The 12923-nt window shown below is 34.5% G+C and overlaps 1 protein-coding gene across 3 annotated transcripts; it reads left to right on the forward strand.

Moving 5' to 3' along the window:
- Positions 1-5447: 5447 nt before the first annotated feature.
- LOC105172591 (uncharacterized) lies at positions 5448-9872 on the forward strand. Of its 3 annotated transcripts, XM_011094104.3 has the most exons (3): positions 5448-5644; positions 7458-7986; positions 8083-9872. In XM_011094104.3, exons 2-3 carry the CDS (start codon positions 7773-7775, stop codon positions 9681-9683), a joined length of 1815 nt encoding a protein of 604 aa, XP_011092406.1. In that variant the 5' UTR covers positions 5448-5644; positions 7458-7772; the 3' UTR covers positions 9684-9872. The 3 variants fall into 3 exon arrangements, with proteins under 3 accessions (XP_011092406.1, XP_011092401.1, XP_011092403.1); XM_011094099.3 differs by having other exon boundaries at positions 5449-5644; positions 7458-9872; XM_011094101.3 differs by lacking the exon at positions 5448-5644 and adding an exon at positions 5690-6130 and having other exon boundaries at positions 7458-9872.
- Positions 9873-12923: the final 3051 nt, after the last annotated feature.

Below are 12923 nucleotides of genomic sequence, written 5' to 3' on the forward strand. Positions count from 1 at the left end.
TTTATTTCAGCCAATCGTCGTCGCTTGCTTTCCGCCAGTCGCTTTCTGACACGTGTGTGGTGCATAGACCTATGCGCCATCTATCTCTTTTTGTCGTTTTCTCCTCACCGCTTCCACTGCTACTCTCAGGTTTAAGTTTAACATGCAAGTTGACATTTCATATATATTATAAGCAGAACAACAGCTAGCAGGGAGAATTTACATTTTGCCCCCTCAACTTTATGCATGTCATCACTTTGCCCCTCTCAGATTTTGAAAATATATGTTTTACCCCATTTAAGAAAGTTAAATTTATTTATTTTTACTTTTGAATATCTTTTTTTGAAATATTTCAAATGCAAAAGTTTTTGAAACTATTATTCGAACTTAATAATATAAAATAATAAATTTGAATTTGACAATTCTGCCATCTAATTATTGTATAAATATATTTTGTATTAATAAATTTGTACAGTAATCATGATCAAAATAGTTAGTGATTAATTAATATCATAAAATTTAGAATAAATTACAATGAGCTCTCATAAAATTTGATATAATTACGTATACCCTATAGTTATTTGAAAAATTACAAATACCCCTTTAATGTTTGACAAAATTATGTAATCATTGGATGAAGGTATTAAATTATCAACTTTGTCCCGGCTGTATCTAAAAAAACATAAAAGAGTATAAAAAAATCAAAAGAGGTAGATGGAAAATTTTAAAAAATTGATAAAAAAAGTATCCACGTAATCCATAAAAAAAATTATTTTTTTAAAATATATAAAATTATAATTCATATTACACAAATATATTTTGATCGATTACCACAAAAATTGGACGAAAACCTAACAGAAACTAACGGATTGAGTTAATTATTAGATGACCGTTAAAGTCAGGGGGCTATTGATAATTTTTCAAATAACGATGATGTAAAATGAGTAGCGGAAGACTTTGGGAAAACAAAAATATACAGTATATGATTAATTAGTGAAGTATTGTCTGCCTCTCTGAAATTGGATCATCTCCTGAGTCCTGAACAACTATATATTTATATTAATTAATAATGAATATTAACTTATTAAACAATATTAATTATCTTTTACCATAATAAAATAAGAATATATAGACCTTATCAATAGTGTTTTCTGATTGGTGAAGTCTAATTAGGAGCTTTGTATTATTAAGTTTTGCCAAAATTTAATTTTAAAAATATTTTGGGAAAAAAATAAAATTTAATATTAAATATATATTTATTTAATTGTGGAGACAAAGTCCATAATTTCATACTTGAGATACCAAACAAAAGGTCTTTCCAATGACAATGGTCCTCATTAAATCTCTCTCTCTCTCTCTCATTCACATATATATTTATTTTTTAAATATTTTCTAATATTGGTCCCCTCCCCATTTACAAAATATCTTAATATATATTTATTGATAATTGAAAGGCAAGGGAATATGGCATAATATCTTAATGCATGAGTCCCTTTTGAGTTTTTTTTACAATAAGTATATATACTTTTTATTTTATTCCTGATAGGTGAAGAAAAAACGATCAGCATAAGAATTCTATATTTAGCATGACTACAGGACTTATTATATAAAAAAAATATTTTATTAGGATTGAAAATTCGAACGGTTTGTATTGGTCGCAAATTTCCTTCCAAAGTCTGATGGATTTTATTAGTTTTTGATCGAATCCTTCCATAGATGAAAAAATTGCACAATCTGTCGAAAAATAGAACCTGATGTCGCAAATTCCGCTTAAAATTAGGACGTGAAAGTACTTGCATCGCTAATCATAGCAAATTTAAATACATATGTTTTTAGTCTTGTGAGAGAATTTCCGACGGCACATAAAGCGTCTGAGATTTTTGATGGAGTTTGTCACAATTTGTTAATTTTTTTGCAACGGTAAGATTCCAGAAGGAATTTTTGACGATTGGTTGTCGCAACTTTGGTCCCTAAATGTTATATTTGGGATGAATTTTTCAATGGATTGTGATGGTCGAAAATTCCAACTGTTGTCAAGACTAAATTTTTCCGTCACAAAATGTATTACAAAATTCATTGGAAATGGTCCTAAACATAATTATTTTAATTTTTTTAATTTTTTGAAATAAAATAAAAACTATTTTCCGACTGTTTTGGGACGAAATTGAAATGGATTAACAAGTGTCGTCAGAAATCAGTTGGAAAATGTCCTCCGCATTTATCCAAGAAAAGTAACATAATTTTTCAAATACGATATATCTATATCGACAAGTTGGATTTATGTGAAATTTAAAGAAAAATAATATGCAATCAAGATGATCCTATCTAATGGTTGGATTTCAAATTGAATTGTTCGATTGAATATGTAGTGTAAGGATGATTGATTGTAATAACATACTTGTAAGTGGTAACATCCAATTTTCATATTCTTATTTTGTAAACATATAAAAAAAATATTATTTTTATATTCTATTCGGCCGTATTGTAATAACAATTTATTACTCAATGATGAATAATTAAGAGTCCTAAATATAATTATTTTAATTTTTTAAATAAATTGAAAATTTATTTCCTATTGTTTTGAAATGAAATTGGACCGAATTTGAAAAAAAAATTGAAAATAACTTTTCTCCGCACTCTCTTTTTCTTTTATTCCGTCCCCCCCCCTCCTCTTTTCCATAGTCTCTGTCCCTAATTTTTCAATCAGTTTCAAATTGAAACTTTTATTAGCGATGAAATTTTGTCGAAAATTTCGTCCCTAAAAAGTTTTTTTTTCTAGTGAGCCGTCCCCTAACTCGTCGTTGAATGTTTGGATTTAATTTACATATTATCAAAATCATTGGACTCATCCACACAACATGGACAAGATGCAAAATAAATTAAAATAATTATTTATTATCAAATCATCGAGTTTGTTGTTGTAAATAAATTCGTATTTGATTCGACTTACTTTATAAGACGATATAGACATTATTATTCATCAATGTAACACAACATATATATATATATATATCATTAGTTACGATATTATGTAATAGATGATTGAGCTGATTAATAAATTAATATTAATAAAGGGTTTTGAACTGATATATAATTCAAATTATCCGCACCAAATGCATCGACGATCGCTGACGACACATCAATTAACTTATGCCTAAATTAAATAAATTCTGTGCTTTGATAAAATAAATTTATACCTAAGACATAATTTCCTAAATATTTTAGTTTGGAGTAAACTTAAATTTTCTCTAAAATATTCTTTTTTTTAAAAAATCCCACTTAGTAACACATGTCCGTACAGTTAAAATAGGGCACAGATCCAAAGGCGCAGGTGATGAGGTGCTAATTGAGGACATGAAGGCAGAAAGTATGTGGCAGTTGGAGAAGGAGAAAAGTCAGGGTGAGGTAAGATTCCAGAAAATAATTGTGGATCCTCCCAATGAGGACAAGACGCGTGGCGATCCAGCAGATTCCCAACGAATAAAGATGTCGTATTGGATGCAGCGAATGGGGAGCTGAGGTCAGCAGCCTCGTGTGGGTGAGTGACAGGCAGCCAACGCCTCCTAACTAATTCTTGTTCCTATGTTGTGGAGCTTAATGAGCCGAGCCGAGCCGAGCCGAGTAAGCTCCACTTTCTTCCTTTTCTTTCAAACATAAATTATGGATAAATTGTAATTTACCTATCTGTATTATAAAAAATAGACAAACAACCCCCTATGAAAAATAAAATAGTGATTTATCTCCTATGTTTTAAAAAATGAAGCAATTTACCTTCTTAGGCATGAAGGTATTGCTTTATTTTTTAAAATACAGAGGGTAAATTGATATTTATTTTTCATAAGGAAGTAATTTGTTCATTTTTAATATCACAGGAGGTTAAATTGCTATTCACCCAATAAATTATTATAGTATATGCCGAGTAATATTTTGTATATATTGATATTTTTACTTGTATTAAAATTTTTAGGGTAAATTACAATGGACTTTTTTTAAATTTGTTATAAATATAAATACTCCCTTAAAATTAACGATCGTATAATAAATACCGCCTTGTGACAGTTTATTGTAGGAGAATATTTGTTTGACGATCGGTAATTTTAGAAAAAATTATAAATTTTCAAATAATAAGAAAATATTTGTAATTATAATAAATTTTAGGAGGGCCTGCTGTAATTTACCCAAGATTTTATAATTACATATTTTAGCAGTGCATAAAATTTTTAATATGGGATGATTACATCTGCAACCCCTAATTTATGATCTATTAGCACAAACTACTCATGCATTTTGAAAAATTACATATATACCCATAAAAAATGTCAACATCGTTTACACAAATCACCAATACTTTTTATAAAATTACACATACTTCTCCTAAAAATGTCAATAATATTACACATGTTATCCCAATTTTTTGTCATGACTGATTTACATAAAAATAATGATGATTTATATAAATAAATCATAAATAAAAAAGTGTAAATATTCAATTAATAAATGTGTGAACCATTACCAGATAATTATAAGTAACATTCACAAGAACAATAACTCTTTTACTCCCCATAATTTTTATTTATGGGAAGAGAGTATATACTAGCTAAGAAAAAGAATAAAAGAATTTTGGAGTAAAGGCATATTGATCGGGAACGAGTTATTTTTGAAGGAGATTGTCAGCTTGTTACGAACAGTTTATCATCACCCTCAACTCTGGATTCAACTTCATCATAGTATATCTTTCATGACAATAAAGTTTTATCATTTACTTGTCACCTGATCGACAAATACAACCACTCATCTGACTGTGAGGTACAACACTACTTCATTCTCTTCTGAAAATTCTAACGGAACTTTTGCTTCGATTATTACAACGGTGGTAACAGATATTAAGAATTATCACTTATTTATATTGATACTTTAAAGACAACAAAGTCAAAAAATACATTAACATCAATACATATTAGCTCAGTTCGTAAAGACGTACTATTTTAGAGCTTAATAATTACGAGTTGGATTTGTTTATGTAATTTGAGAGTTATGTTAGAGATTAATTTATAAATATGTTTGTAAGGCGGAGTGTTGGGAGCCTAATAAGCCAGCTTTTCAAACTTATATTAGCTAAAGATTTTTTGGAAGCAAATCGCTGTCCACATGAAAGCTAATTTAGGCTCCGCCTCCGCCACTAATTTCCACTACCCCATCCCCTCCTCATCTCATAGCATTTGCAAGAACAATAAAAGTCGTGAAAAGTCCAAACTTTCCCTAGTGTAACCCGCCAATACTCACTTGGCCAAGGGCAAAACCGTCAAACTGTGGCTTTCACCAAAAAGTATGAATTGTCCAAATCAGTGGTCTGCTGCCCTAAACTGTCAAGAGGAGCAGTGGTCTTGATGGGGTCGTGAGGGGCATTTTTGGGAATCCAAGTTTTGTTTAATCAAGAATCTTTGGGGTGGAGCTCTGTTTAACTCGTCATTAGTCTTAATTAAGCTCCCTCTCTTTTTCTCTCACTCTCTGGGATTATTATTCTGACTTGCAGTTGTGTGCTGCGCTCCCTGTCTCTCTCTCAGTTTTCTTGCTCACTTTCTCTCTCTAGACTGGATTGGTAAACTTGGCTTGGTGTTGATGGATTGAGAGAGGTTCCATGTTTGTAGAAAGTTTGCTTTATAGGGTAATTTTCTTGTTTACTTTTTGATTGTGCCATCCAATTCTTGAAGTGCAGTGAACTTAGTGTATTTTAGAAGCAAAGTGGTTTGTTGGATTTCTGTTGATTAATATGCATGTGGGCCTAAATCTTTTTTCTTAAATTTTTTTTTTATGGGAATTACCTGAAATGTTTTATCTTTAATGGGGTTTCTCCCCATGTTTTCTTGGCTAAATTTGATTCTTGGAATGCTACTGTTCTAGTTTTTTGGGTGTTGATAGCTGAGGAATTTGACATGAGTTGCTCAGGATTCATAGGCTTTTTTATGGATGCAGTTGATGAGTGTTCCTTTTTGCTTTATTTGAAGACAAAAAGCTAATCTTGTGGGTTGTGAATTTTTCTAGTCCAGAAACAGGAGTTCTGTAATTAGTTTTCTCCTTTTAGTTATGTAGTAGATTGTGCTATTATAAGCTGGAGAAGAGGTTTGACTCTTTACTCATCCGTTGTTATCTGGTAAAAATCCATAGATCTCATATTTTTTGGTGAACTTCTTGTAAAACTTGATAAATAATGTGAAGGAATGAAGATTGATATTTAGCTATTAAAGGGTTCTTTGCAAACTTAGAATTTTCCGAAAACTCGTTCTCGAGTTTGAGATAAGTCAACTTTCTTCCCGAGTTCTTGTGTGGTTATTTATAGCTGACGGATTGGAAATAGGTATTCATGTTGTAAAGTTTCCTGTACGAATAGAGTGAAGACAGTAATATATAGAAGCACAAGAAATTGGTAACTCATTTTTCAGCTTGCAGTTTCGGTCAAGTGGCTTAGAAATCAGTTGGATGAATTACATGAGAAGCGAGCATGTCGTGATCTTGGGGGGTGGGGGTGGAAATAGTTACTATGTTGAGTCATCAATATTGCCAATAAGCAGGTTTGACGCAGTGTTTATTGATACAAAGTTCTGATTTTCTCTTAGGATTGTTCACCTGTATAATTATGTTTTGACGTATGAGTTTTGGTTCATAGACTAGGTTGATGCATAACATGTACCCATTCTCGTGTAAAAAGAGGGCATCCAAGCTATCATCTTTTTACCTATTTGTCTCATAATCGAGTCATTGATCTGATTAGTTCTCTAACTCTGATCCCTTGAGTAAGGTTCTTGGCAGTATCTGAGATGTGAAGTGTTGATCATATTTATCCAGTATATTGGGGAGGTTCCAGAACTAATACTTTCAGTTCCTTTTTTTTCTCTTCCAACATTTCTATTTTACATTAGATGGAAGGAAAAGGTTAAGTTGGAAACTCTAATATGGTACTTATTTGTTTAAAAATTTTCCAAAAAGATCCCAGCCCTCTGTTTCGAATTGGAGATAGGATTCCCTGATCATTTTGTTTCGTGGCATTGGCATTGACCTAAAATGCCTGTCAGCATTTTGGATCTATCAGCTTTACCGATGTAGGTTGGGTCGCCTCGACCCAATTGCCAGTATATAATTTTGATCCTGTTAATCTAGATGCTACTTTGCTCTATGCTGTGCTTGCTTCTTTGTGAGAATACTTTCGAGCTAGAAGACGCGTGTTTTATTTATCACATGATGCACCCACTTGTATCTGGCAAATGTAGATTTCTATTCAGTCTCTGAAGTTTTATTTGGTTAGCCAACACTGATCATTTCTGAATATTAGAAGATGCAAAAATTCCTAGTACTCTGAACCTTGCGGTTCTGTGGCATTCTTTGAAACTCTTGATAGTACTTTGAATCACTTGATTTGAAGTGAGATTCCTTTATCCTTTTGTATATGCTGTGAAACTAAGCCATTTATTTTTTTCTGGCAGGTGGCTCAATCTTAAGGATCCCTTTAGTTAGGTTTGGTTCCATGTATATTTGGATTGAACCGACTCAGTTTCCTATATAACACTCGCCATCGGGTTGTCTTCATAAACGCAGTGCTTCTCTGAGGCAGTTTATAATGGATAGATCAGATACATCGGGTTTTGTGAGCGGTGGAGGTAGTTTGTTTGGATTTGTTTCTCTTGGCTTTTTCATTTTAATTTATGGATTTTCCTGTTAATTCAGTAGTATTCTTTCATGTACTGGTCCTTCATTCTTTAAAGATAGTTTAGGGATTTGATTGGTCTCAGCAAGACAAAATGTTTTCCTCTTTCTATGGTGGTGACTTCACAAAAAATGGTAATGTTGGAGACACTACTTTGCGGTTGGATGGCTTCGGATACGGTACACGTGAAACTGCCCCCTATAGGGACAGTCAGACTAATATTGGCGGTCGAGGTATTTGCACGAGTGCTCCAGACGACGGGTGCAAATTAGTTCTTGGATTGGGCCCTACACCAAGTGCATATTCTGGTGAGTATTCTCCTTCTCGGGGTAGCGGAACCAAAGGAATGACAAGCATTCTTAATCAAGGGTTGTCGTCTCAACATGATTCAACTTTGAAACTAGGTCTGTCTGGTGGAACCGATGCGTTTTCCAATGTACTCGAGTTTTCAGCTTCCATGCACAGCTCTTTCAACGCACCTCGTCAACCTGATCAAGTATCTTCAGATGGTAACAGAATTGCAATTCCTGTTGTTGATGAGGGTTCTACATCAGCCAAGAAATCAGGTGGCTATATGACAAGACTTATTTTGGCACCAAGAATGGAAAATGCTGAGATTGTGTTGGCGAATAAGTCTTTCGAACTTGGAGCAAAATCTCATTGCCAAATATCCCAGTTGAGCTCTGAGCCTTCAGCTGTCTCTAGTTACTCCATGAGCGCCATATCCGAACCTGGAAGTGCTGCAGTATCTTCAGATCACAAAGGCAGTAACACAAAGAAATGCAAGTTTGCTGGATGTACAAAAGGAGCACGAGGGGCAACGGGTCTGTGCATCGGCCATGGCGGTGGGGAAAGATGCCAGAAACCGGGATGCAACAAAGGTGCAGAGAGTCGAACGGCATTCTGCAAAGCCCACGGAGGAGGGAGACGGTGTCAGCATCTGGGATGCACTAAAAGTGCAGAAGGAAAGACTGATTTCTGCATAGCACATGGTGGTGGAAGACGCTGTGGACATCCAGGAGGGTGCACGAAAGCTGCACGTGGGAAGTCTGGTTTGTGCATCCGGCATGGTGGGGGAAAGAGGTGCAAGGTGGAAGGCTGCACACGTAGTGCCGAGGGACAGGTTGGTCTGTGCATCTCTCATGGCGGTGGACGACGTTGTCAATTCCTTGGCTGTACTAAAGGTGCTCAAGGGAGTACCATGTTCTGTAAAGCACATGGCGGTGGAAAAAGATGCATATTTGCAGGCTGCACTAAAGGTGCCGAAGGGAGTACGCCTCTCTGCAAAGGGCACGGTGGTGGAAAACGTTGCATGTTTGACGGTGGTGGGATATGCCCTAAAAGCGTGCACGGAGGTACAAATTTCTGTGTCGCACATGGTGGAGGAAAGAGGTGTTCTGTTCCAGGCTGTACCAAGAGCGCCCGTGGCAGGACTGATTGTTGTGTCAGACACGGTGGGGGAAAACGGTGTAAGTTTGAAAACTGCGGTAAGAGCGCTCAGGGCAGCACTGACTTCTGCAAGGCCCACGGTGGTGGAAAGAGGTGCAGCTGGGGCGAGGGAAAATGCGAGAAATTTGCTAGGGGAAAGAGCGGGCTGTGTGCTGCTCACACCAGCCTGCTTCAGGGTCGGGAGACGAAGAAAGAAGGAATGATTGGGCCGGGGCTCTTCCGTGGACTGGTACCAGCTACCTCTGCTGCGAGGAGCAGTTTCGACAACACGTGTTCATCATCCAGTGTCAGCGTGATCTCAGATTCCATCGACTCACTTGAGAAGCCAGCCAAACGACAACAGCTTATCCCTCCTCAAGTACTCGTTCCTTTATCGATGAAGGCCTCGTCATTTTCCCCAAGACCACAGCAGGCAGAAACGAGCACGGGGGGTGACACCAGAAGCGGTGATGGCAGAAAGAGCTTGGATTTCATGGTTCCTGAGGGGAGAGTGCACGGTGGGGGACTCCTGTCCTTGTTGGGAGGAAATCTGAATAATGCAATTGATGGGATTTGAACTGGTTCTACCACAACATCCATCCAATTGTGAATCTATGTTGTTGTAGTTGTGAATTCCTGACGCTGGAAATTGTACAAACAGTTGAAGAAGGTCTTGTAATTTACTGTGAGATGTCTTGTGTTGGTCTAATAGGAATGTTTTATTGTAAAATGCAATTGAATTTTGAATGAAGTTGTAATTATGCCACCATATTTGTACAAACACCTTCCTGCTACCATGCAATCTGATACTTAGATATAGGGCTAAATTACAATAAGCTTTTTTTATATTTAACATAATTATGAATATCCCGATTGTTTGAAAAGTTATGAATATACTTTTGATGTTTGATAAAGTTATGTAATCATTGCATTAAAGTTTAAAATTGTCAACTTTATCATTGTTATGTATATACATGTAATTTTAAATAAAAATGATAAAAAAACGAATGACATGGATAAAAAATTATAAAAAATAAGTAAAAAATTATAATTTATAGTCCATAATGACATTTTGTTTAGGTAACCACAAAAAATAGACGGAAACCTAATGAAAACTAATGAATTGAGCTAATTGTTAGATGACCATTGAAATCAGAGGATATTTGTAATTATGCTAGATCTCAAGGGAGCCCATTGTAATTTAACCTATATTTATTGCTATGATTTTCGTTTTTTCTTTAGGGATGATCCAAAATAAGATTTGACTACTAAATTTAAGGACTATAATGTAGACGTTCATAATCTTTTACATATAATTTTTTTTAACTCTTATTTGAAACTTCATATCAATTTCTCGAGCAAAAGTAATATTAAAATCTGTGGAGATTGTGCGTGATCACAATCCCTTTTGATATGCGCGTGATGTTAACACCATATATAAGATATTTTGGAGCATGCGATTTTAACAACATACACCAAATACTTTAAATTGTCAGATCGAATTTTAATTTCAAATGAAAGTGAATCTTCTATTCACATTAATATATACACATCCCGTATTTCTTTTTTAAACAAAAATAAATAACATAATCTTTATACATATTATATTAATTAAAGATAAAGAATACAATATTATTTAAAATAGAAAATTCTATGAGCCAAATTACCCTTCTCATGAGTCTAAGTCTGTAGGACTTTGCAATTTGCAATAATACCTCCTATTTTCTTAAATACATACACAATATTTTTAATTAATTTGTTTATATATTTAATATGTGTATATATAATATATATATATATTAAATGGGATATGAATGTAATGTTATTTTGTAATAAACCTTTAATTAACCTTTAATTTATATTTTTATTGAAATTACACTATTACCCTCGTCCCGTGCGAAAAAGGTGATATATATATATATATATATATATATATATATCACATTCCCAATTGTAGCTTGCTCGTAATATGTGCTTTATTCTTAAGGTGAGGACCCTTTTGACGTCCCGCTTTTTTTGGTATGTTGGTTTTTATTTTTTAATATTTATTTAATTTATTTAATTATCTAATTTTTTATTCTTCCATTGTCTTTTGATAATAATAATTATTATTTTTATTACGTGCATCTTTTTTTTTTTTTTTTTACCACCATTCCGTAAATTCAATATAAAGTTATTATTTTGTTATATTTTATCAATTTAGTTGTTATCACACGTGGCTCTGACAACTATATAAAAAGATTTATGGTGCAAGGGGAAGAGAAATAAAGACGTTCGTGAGAGAAATAGAAACGTGGAGTGATGTGAGAGTGAAAAATAAATTAAAATTACGAATTTATTAAACAAAATGATCCATCGCACACAGTTATAAAAATTTATTTTAAATTATATTAAAGAATTATGCTTATGTGAAGGGACCCACAAATTACTGATACAGGAGAGCCGGGAAAAAACAGTTGATAAGATTTCATGGCTTAGGAAAGGTCTAAATTGCCCTTATACTCCGTCCTCCCACCTGTAGGCTGTAGCAGAACAGTATAAATATTGCATGGAGCGCGCCGAGTTTTCAAAATATGGCGCAAAATTGAAGCGGAGAAGAGGCAAAAGCCTCGCGCTGAGTCAGAGTTTCTGTTCTACTCTTGATTCGCAGATTTTGATTCATTTCAACTGCGTTGCACCAAACACTTGCGATTTCAGGATGATGATTAGTTCATCACATTTGCTAAATCTCCGCTGTTATAACTGATGGAAACTTGAATTTCACTGTTGTAACTGTGTTGCGGAATTGGTTTTGCGTGCTTTTTAACAACTGCTGGATTCTAGACTCGGATATTTTCGGTATAGTAGTCATAAGTTCCTGTTTCTGAAACCTGTTTGTAAGTCTTCTCGTTCGTGATTCTACTGAAATTTTTGCGTAGTCCTTTCGAGATTTCAAAACCTAGAAATGGCGCGAAACCGTATTTTCTGCGCATTGTGTTTGATGTTTTTAGCTTTGCGTCTGGAGCTGCTGCTGCTGCTGCTGCTTGAATTTTTGACCTGCAACCAATCACTCTAGAGAGTTTTCTTGTGTATCTACTGTTTTGGCATAACGTCTGCATATATATATATATTCTTTTCTCCTAGTGAAGATTACAAGTTTCAGATCAGGATTGCGCAATAATTTCAGCGTGCACACGACAAAAAATTTACTGATATTTGTTGAATGTTCAGTAATCCTACATTTGATGCTAAACTGCAGAGCATTTCCATGGAAAAGGGACGCGGTTCGGGAAAGGGACGCGGTTCGGGAAAGGAACGCGATTTGGATACTTCTCAGCTTACGTCCTTAAAAAGCATCCTCTCACTTCTCGATGAGGATGAGCTCGTTTATGATAGAATTCCAAAGCCAAAGTCCAATAAAGTAGGTAATGGATCATCGGCAATGTCAACCTACTTCGGAATTAACAGTTTTCGTTCGTATGTCCAAAATTGAATTTCATCATCATTGTTAGAGGGTAGCAGTAGCGGTAGCAGGAGTGCGACTAGCGAACTCAAGTCTGACATATGTCGTTCTTGTCGTGGTAGATCCCCTGGTTGCAAATGCCAGGTTAAATTCTCCCTCTCTTTCTCTCTTACCAAGAACGTTATGATCAAATTTTATTTATAAGTTTTATCTGAGGGTGAGGTGAAATCTGGTTTCTTCCTGTTCTTTCACGAATCAGGACTGATGAAAAAAAGAAAAAGATTAAACAAATAAAGAACTGAAAACGCATCGTATTCTTGTTAAACTTCTGTTTATTGAAACTTGACTTAAAACAGTACCCTGAACTCAAAGTTG

The sequence above is a fragment of the Sesamum indicum genome, linkage group LG10 (genome assembly GCF_026168435.1).
Source record: "Sesamum indicum cultivar Baizhima isolate 11 linkage group LG10, ASM2616843v1, whole genome shotgun sequence".
NCBI classification, from domain to species: Eukaryota; Viridiplantae; Streptophyta; class Magnoliopsida; order Lamiales; family Pedaliaceae; genus Sesamum; species Sesamum indicum.